The 9,938-nt window shown below is 44.1% G+C and overlaps 1 protein-coding gene across 1 annotated transcript in view; it reads left to right on the top strand.

Annotated features, from left to right (window-relative positions):
* Window positions 1-9,938, top strand: part of sorcs2 (sortilin-related VPS10 domain containing receptor 2) — a 375,655-nt gene that overhangs the window by 328,732 nt on the left and 36,985 nt on the right. Inside the window, 2 exon segments of the mRNA XM_070437813.1 lie at window positions 3,935-4,114; window positions 5,601-5,747. Of these exon segments, the coding sequence (XP_070293914.1) occupies window positions 3,935-4,114; window positions 5,601-5,747 (327 nt within the window).

Raw genomic sequence — 9,938 nt, 5'->3', positions numbered from 1 at the left:
GAAATGAGTTTGTCCAGATGAGGTTCCGAAAATACGCCCTACCAAAGGTACAGTACATAAATGGAACGACCCCAACCGTACACAATAGAAATGACAACTGTTCCTTCATGCAAGGTACAGTACCTTGAAATGAACAGACCCCAACCGCACACAATACAAGTGAATATTGCCAATCGGTGCAATACAGACCGAGGGCATACTGCTTCTTCAAAGAGAGAGGAACCTCTGCTGTCAGTGTCTGTGGCTTCAGTAGACGGTGTTAGTGTGGCACTGGCTGATGTTATGAAACAGCATCGATTGTAGGGCAGACTCTTTCGCTTTCTAGCTCGCTAGAGAGAAAAAGCAACGGTCAACGTCATTTACACTCACACTCCACTCATGCACACAAGATACAAGATACCACACACGCTTCAGGACACAACACACGCGCACACACAAACACAACACGCAGACACACACATGATAGAGTGTGTCGATGGAATTACTTAGATTCTACCTACATACCACTTTGAGGGTCTTGTGTTTGAGCTGCTAGGCCCTTTGCGCTCTTTAAGGAAGGGGGAAGTGATTGAGTTACACCACACACACACACCACACACACACACACACACACACACACACACACACACACACACACACACACACACACACACACACACACACAGCACACACACACCACTCCTTCCTGCTTACCACAGCGGTTGACCGATCATAGAAGCAGGGCTTGTCTTAATAAAGCACTGTATCATCCTGAGGGGATCAGAGAGAGCATGGGGGAAGCGGATCACTTGATTAGGTGTCGGGGAGGCCATGGAGAGTCTGCTGAGTCAAGTCATGGATTTCTACCGGCCTCGGTTTTCCTTTCTCACTACATCGTTCCTGCTTAGCAGCTGATTGAGCAGACAGGCCACTCGTTCAAGTATGGAGCTTTTAGGTAAGAGAGTGCAGGACGAAGAGGATAGAGAGACGGGGAGTGAAAGAGATGACGTAAGCAAGTTGTGTGTGTGTGGGCTTGTGTACATGTGTGGAGGAGAGAGAGAGAGAGAGAGAGAGAGAGAGAGAGAGAGAGAAGAGAGAGAGAGAGAGAGAGAGAGAGAGAGAGAGAGAGAGAGAGAGAGAAAGGAGAGAGAGAGAGAGAGAGAGAGAGAGAGAGAGAGAGAGATGGAGTAACTAGCTGTGGTTGCTGAGCTTCTGTTTTTCCACTGTGAATTATTGAGAAGCTTTTGAAAAATGCAAAGCCAATCTGAGAGTGAGTTTGGGCCTCCTGAATTTATGGAGTTGTTAACAGCCTCTGTCTACCCTGTTTGTTTGTTAGTCTGAAGAGCTGCTAGACTGTGAAATCATCGGCGATAGTCATCGCTTTCTCTCCAGCCTCTGTTTCTCTTCTTTTCTCTCTCACTTCCTCTGTCTCTCTTGCGCACTTCATCTCTTCTCCCTCTCTTTTCTCCTTCTCCATCATCCACATCTCCAGCTCTGTATCTCTCTCACTTCTTACTCTCTCAATATATTCCCCTCCTTTTTATCTTCTGTGTCTCTATGGTGACAAGCTTGTGGTGAGCTTTTCTCTTCCAGTCTCTGTTTCTCTCTTTCCTCACTTCCTCTCTCGTGTCTTTCTCTCTCTTCACACTCAATGATGTTCTCCTCCTTTCTTGTCCCTTCGTCCGTCTCCATACTGACACGCTTTGTGGCGACCCACAGGAAGCCTCTGTGAATGTGTCTTAAAGCTTGTCTCTACGGGAGTGAATGGGACGACACTGTCGGTTGTCTCTCTCTTTCGAAAGTCTGCTATGTTATACTGTGTCGGGTGCCTCGCGAAGCCACGTAGTGACAGGTGCAGCAGAGTCGTATTCTCCCATGGAGACATCAGCCCGCGCGCTAACCGCTTGAGAGCGTTTCTCCGTTCAGTTATGGCCTGTCGCAAGTTGCGTAAGTCCAAAAGTAAGTGAAGATGACATCCTTTTCACTCTTCCTACTGTACGTCGGCAAATCGGTGTCCTCCGCTTCCCTTTGTGTGGAGGACGCTAGCTCTTCCGACAAATGGCAATCTACAGGAAATATAGCACAGTAGGTTTCTGCAAAGTAATCCTTTGCTTTGGCGTAGGATTGCACACCTGAGCACATGTACCTGCTACTTTCAGCTGTCGACTTGAGCTGCTCATCCACAGCAGATCCACATAACTCCGTAGAGGATTATTCACTGGCCTCGGAGCGGTGTAAAACAAGTGGGCGGGTAGCTGCTGTGAATGAGAAGGCTTCGGGGACTTGGAAGTTTACAGACTCCTCAATGCCAACTCCTCGGGCGAAATACTCTGCAGGAGAGATCTGTCAACACTGAAGAGGGGGTTTGCATTGACGTAATCAGTGCAGGAGAAGAGTGAGCACACACACATACGCACACACACCTACTCACACGTAGTCACGTAAACAAACACACATGTGAGTACTTTATCTAGATCCGTATGGAGGTACAAAGGGCATATGGTTGGACAGTACACACACACACACACACACACACACACACACACACACACAACACACACACACACACACACACGCACACGCGCACACACGCACACACACACACACACAGTATACAGAGTGTGAGAGAAACAGACATCCCAATACTGTATACAGAGAGAATCAMCAAGGGGGAATGGTTTGTTGTTGTGAGACTCTCATTAGGTCTCTTTCTTGTTCTCTCTCTTTGTGTCTCTCTGTCTCTCTGTCTCTCTCTTCCCCCTAACACTGTAAGAGCATTTTGAAATAATACATTAATCTCAGTGTTAATCCTTTGCTGCAGTCTAATGCACGCACGCACGCACGCACACACACACACACACACCATTATTCAGGTTTGACGACCACATTAACTATTCTGAGCCAGCTACAGGTTGAGCTACCTTCGCGTCTCTCCCACTCCCACCCTCTGTCTGTATCCCTCCATCCCTCCGTCTCTCTTTCCCTCCTCTACTTTACTATTGATGAATGGAATTCTGCCCGGTAGGCATCTTATGTGGTGGGTGAGTTTTCACCTAATTTCACCGTGACCCAGATATGTTTTACCTCAAAGAAAAGCGCACCGCTATCGTTACCAGTGCTTCCACTTACAGTGCTAGAGGAACAAAACCAGCCAGGCGTCCGCAGTCAAGGACCGTGTAGGGAAGTTGCGCACTAGTTCTACGCAGTAGCTTGCAGATTCATTGAACCAGAGTACGTTTGACTATTGTGGTGCAGACCCATAAATCAGCATTTAAGACATACTGGGCCGGTTTCCCGACCTAGGCCCGAATTTTAAAGCCTGCTCAATGGAGAGTCCCAGTTGAAAGTGCTTTTTAGTCCACAGCTAGGCTAAAGATGTGTCTCGAGTGTCAATGTGTGGAGGCTCTGGAGCGCTCTTCACCGCTCACTTCTCCTGACGTGTGACGTCTGCATCGCCTCTCCATCTCTAATGCCATGTTAATGTAATCAGAGTGTCTCACAGGGAATGCTGACTCGGGCTCCGGAGTCTGTACCTCGGCCACTCTGTTTCTAACATCTGCAGAAGAGTAGGAGCCCCTCGCAAGTTATGAGTGGAAAACCTGGGTTTTTGTGAACAGCCCGAAAGGGTTCTTGTACTCCTGTTTGTTCTCCTGTCACCGTTGATACAATATGCAGAACGAGAAGAATCACAACTTTCTTGTTCTCTCTCTCTCTCTCTCTCTCTCTCTCTCTCTCTCTCTCTTCTCTCCTCTACTCTCGCTATCGCTCGCTCTTCGTCGCTCTGTCTCTCTTATCTGGTCTCTGGCTCTTCACGTCTCTCCTTCCCTTTAGTTTATGAAAAGACTGACGCCAAATCGAAGTTGTTGACGGAACTCCTATTCTCCTTCCCTCTCCCACCCTCTTCATGCCACCTCCTCTCCCTCCTCTCCCTCCCCCCATCAACCCCTCTCCCCAGGACGTCCACATAGTGAGTACGGATGAGAGCCAGGTGTTCCTGGCTCTGCAGGAGTGGTACCAGACGGACACCTACAACCTGTACCAGTCGGACCCGCAYGGCGTCTACTACTCCATRGTGCTGGAGAACGTCCGCAGCACCAAGCAGCCTGAGGAGAGCGTCCTTATAGACATACTGGAGGTGGGTCATGTGGCGCTCCTCTGTGGCTCTGTTGGTAAGAGTGATTGCAATGCCAAAAATTAGCAATGCCAAGGTCGTGGGTTCGATTCCCGCTGCAAGGTTACATGATGTACTCAAATGTATGTACTCACTACTGCAAGTCATTTCGGGTAGAAGTGTCTGCTAAATGGTATTGAGAGCAGAGCACCCGGCCCCCTAGCTATAGGACAGTGTTATTACACCTTGACCAATGAGTGTGGTATGTTTCCCTCAAAACCTTAAGCTTAGGTGTGAGTTGTCACACACCTGCTTAAAGCATTATAATTGTATTGACTCATCTTTCTGCAAAACAAATGTGTATGGCTCATTTCCATAGCGTTGTTCCCACTCACTCAACTTCCATCGTTGCTAGTCTTTGCCAAGGTAACAGTGGGTAGGCGGTCTCYCCTTCCATGTCAGCGGAGAGCGGTGTCTGGAACGCCTGTGGCCTCGAGTGAGTCTTAAAATGCCACTGGATCCTGCGTGCCTTCTAGACAGACAGCGTGCGTTGAAACACACAACATGAATCTATTAGAATGCCGTGCATTCAATAAGGAGGGTTCCACTATTTTTCCTGCCTCCCCAATTGGGTTTTGAAGCCGTTTTCCATTGTGCGATTGTTAGCAGTATACACACTCCTTTTGATGTAAAAAAGAAAACACACGGGTGAGATACGTGTTTTCACTTTCCATATTTTATTAGTTTTTTTTTTGGTTAAGCCATCATTCATTGGGTTTGTTTTGACAAGGTCTCCCGGCGGAGGGAAGTCAAACAGAGCGAGGGAAGAGTAAAGGAAGAGAGGAGGCAGTGTTAGAGGAGGAGAGGCAGTGGCCCGTGGAGTTGAGGGCCAGCACTGCAGAACTCATTTCCTCTCCTCCTTCCCTCTCCTCTCGCACCTCTAGCCCCGGGCTACACTGTCATCACAGAGAGATAGATGGAGAAAGAGAGGTAAAAGAGACGGGGGGAAGCTAGAGGAAGACAGAGAGAAAGTTAGAGTGAGGGAGAGAGTGAGAGAGTGTGAGAGTGTGAGAGTGTGAGAGTGTGAGAGTGTGAGAGAGGAGTAGAGAGTGTGTGGTGCTGGTACAGATAGAGACAGAGAAAGACAAGTCAGTGAGGTACACAGACAGAAAGGCGTTTCACAGAGAGAATTGCCGAGAGAGAGAGCAAGAGAAAGTTCGAAAGAGATATGTTGTTTCATTCCCTATTCCCCTTACGTAGACTCTCTTCACAGGCCGCCGACTGACCCAGAATCAGCAGCAGTTACATTATAGATAGGTGTGACTGGAGATACCTGCTCTTTTGGAGTGTCTCTGTGTGGTTCTGTCTCTAACTCTCTGATCTCTGAACAGTCTTCTGTAACAAGCCTGTACTTTTAATAAATAGCTAGGACCCATACAACAGATCCCACATCAGTATTAAACCTTCCCATAAAATCATAACTGAGACGTTTGTTGTATATTGTTTCCAGGTCCGCGGGGTCAAAGGCGTCTTCCTGGCCAATCAGAAGGTGGATGGCAAAGTGATGACTCTCATTACCTATAACAAAGGCCGAGACTGGGAACCCCTTGCCCCGCCTACCACTGACATGAACGGCAAGCCGGTCACCTGCCAATCAGTAAGGAACCCATGCACTACCTACATACATTATACCAGACCTGCACTACCTACATACATTATACCAGACCTGCACTACCTACATACATTATACCAGACCTGCACTATCCTGCACTATACTACATACATTATACCAGCCTGCACTACTTACATACATTATACCAGACCTGCACTACCTACATACATTATACCAGACCTGCACTACCTAAGAATTATTACCAGACCTGCACTACCTACATACATTATTACCAGACCTGCACTACCTACATACATTATACCAGAACTGCACTACCTACATACATCATACCAGACCTGCACTATCTACATAATTATACCAGACCTGCACTACCTACATACATTATACCAGACCTGCACTACCTACATACATATACCAGACCTGCACTACTACATACATTATACCAGACCTGCACTACTACATACATTATACCAGACCTGCACTATCTACATACATTATACCAGACCTGCACACCTACATACTTATACCAGACCTGCACTACCTACATACATTATACCAGACCTGCACTATGTACATACATTATACCAGACCTGCATACCTACATACATTATACCAGACCTGCACTATATACATACATTATACCAGACCTGCACTACCTACATACATTATACCAGACTGCACTATATACATACATTATACCAGACCTGCACTATCTACATACATTATACCAGACCTGCACTATTACATACATTATACCAGACCTGCACTATTCACTACATTATACGCAGACCTGCACTACCTACATACATTATACCAGACCTGCACTATCTACATACATTAACAGCCTGCACTATACATCATTTACCAGACCTGCACTTACTACATACATTATACCAGACCTGCACTACTACACTACATTATACCAGACCTGCACTAATCTACATAACATTATACCAGACCTGCACTATCTACATACATTATACCAGACCTGCATTATATACATACATTATACCAGACCTGCACTACTACATACATTATACCAGACCTGCAACTATATACATACATTATACCAGACCTGCACTATCTACATACATTATACCAGACCTGCATATATACATACATTATCCATACCTGCACTATCCTACATACATTACTAACCAGACCTGCACTATCTACATACATTATACCAGACCTGCACTATCTACATACATTATACAGACCTGCACTACCTTACATACATTATACCAGACTGCACTATCTACATACATTATGACCAGACCTGCACTATCTACATACATTATACCAGACCTGCACTATCTACATACATTATACCAAGACCTGCACTATCTACATACATTATACCAGACCTGCACTATCTACATACATTATACCAGACCTGCACTATCTACATACATTATACCAGACCTGCACTATCTACATACATTATACCAGACCTGCACTATACATACATTATACCAGACCTGCACTACTACATACATTATACCAGACCTGCCACTATCTACATACATTATACCAGACCTGCACTTACGCTACATACATTATACCAGACCTGCACTCTACATACATTATACCAGACCTGCACATTACATACATTATCCAGACCTGCACTACTACATACATTTATACCAGACCTGGCACTACCTACATACATTTATACCAGACCTGCACTATTACATACATTATACCAGACCTGCACTATTACATACATTATACCAGACCTGCACTACTACATACATTATACCAGACCTGCACTACTACATACATTATACCAGACCTGCACTATGTACAACATTATACCAGACCTGCACTACCTACATACATTATAACCAGACCTGCACTAATATACAACATTATACCAGACCTGCACTACTACATACATTATACCAGACCTGCACTATATACATACATATACAGACCTGCACTATCTACATACATTATACCAGACCTGCACTATACATACATTATACCAGACCTGCACTATCTACATACTATACCAGACCTGCACTACCTACATACATTATGACCAGACCTGCACTATCTACATACATTATACCAGACCTGCACTATATACATACATTATACCAGACCTGCACTACCTACATACATTATACCAGACCTGCACTACCTACATACATTATACCAGACCTGCACTATCTACATACATATACCAGACTCGCACTATTAATACATTATACCAGACCTGCACATAATACATACAATACCAGACTGCACACTACATACAGTATACAGACCTGCAGTATATACATACATTATACCAGACCTGCACTATCTACATACATTATACCAGACCTGCACTATTACATACATTATACCAGACCTGCACTATCTACATACATTATACCAGACCTGCACTATCTACATACATTATACCAGACCTGCCACTATCTACATACATTATACCAGACCTGCACTACCTACATACATTATACCAGACCTGCACTATCTACATACATTATACCAGACCTGCACTACCATACATCATATACCAGACCTGCACCTACTACATACATTATACCAGACCTGCACTATCTACATACATTATACCAGACCTGCACTATCTACATACATTATACAGACCTGCACTATCTACATACATTATACCAGACCTGCACTATGTACATACATTATACCAGCCTGGCACTACCTACATACATTATACCAGACCTGCACTATGTACATACATTATACCAGACCTGCACTACTACATACATTATAGCAACCTGCACTATCTACAACAATTATACCAGACCTGCACTATTACATACATTATACCAGACCTGCACTACCTACATACATTATACCAGACCTGCACTACTACATACATTATAGCAGACCTGCACTATCTACATACATTATACCAGACCTGCACTAGTATAACATTATACCAGACCTGCACTATATACATACATTATACCAGACCTGCACTACCTACATACATTATACCAGACCTGCACTATCTACATACATTATACCAGACCTGCACTACCTACATACATTATACCAGACCTGCACTACCAACATACATTATACCAGACCTGCACTATCTACATACATTATACCAGACCTGCACTATCTACATACATTATACCAGACCTGCACTACTACATACATTATACCAGACCTGCACTATGCTACATACATTATACAGACCTGCACTAATACATACATTATACAGACCTGCACTATCTACATACATTATAGCAGACCTGCACTATGTACATACATTATACCAGCCTGCACTATTACATACATTATAGCAGACCTGCACTACTTACATACATTATACCGACCTGCACTATATACATACATTATACCAGACCTGCACTATCTACATACATTATACCAGACCTGCCTATCTACATACATTATAGCAGACTGCACATTGTACTTACTTATCAGACCTGCATACTACTACATTATACAGACCTGCACTATCTACATACATTATACCCAGACCTGCACTATCTACATACATTATACCAGACCTGCACTACGTACATACATTTATACCAGACCTGCACTATGTACATACATTATACCAGACCTGCACTATGTCTACATATATACCAGACCTGCACTATATACATACATTATATGACCAGACCTGCACCTATACTACATACATTATACCAGACCTGCACTATACATACATTTATACCAGACCTGCACTATTACTACATTATACAGACCTGCACAATACATACATTATACCAGACCTGCACTATGTACATACATCATTATACCAGACCTGCACTACTACATACATTATACCAGACCTGCACTATATACATACATTATACCAGACCTGCACTACTACACATTATACCAGACCTGCACTACTACATACATTATACCAGACCTGCACTATCTACATACATTATACCAGACCTGCCATATATACATACATTATACAGACCTGCACTATCTACATACATTATACGAACCTGCACTATCTACATACATTATACAGACCTGCACTCATACATACATTATACAGACCTGCACTACCTACATACATTATACCAGACCTGCACTACTACATACATTATACCAGACCTGCACTACTCTACATCATTATACCAGACCTGCACTATCTACTACATTATACCAGACCTGCACTATCTACATACATATTAACCAGACCTGCACTACTACATACATTAATCTCTCTCT

Source organism: Salvelinus sp. IW2-2015, linkage group LG37 (assembly GCF_002910315.2).
Source record: "Salvelinus sp. IW2-2015 linkage group LG37, ASM291031v2, whole genome shotgun sequence".
Lineage (NCBI taxonomy): Eukaryota > Metazoa > Chordata > Actinopteri > Salmoniformes > Salmonidae > Salvelinus > Salvelinus sp. IW2-2015.
Note: the sequence above shows the minus strand (reverse complement) of the source record. Positions and strands in the feature narration are given on the sequence as shown.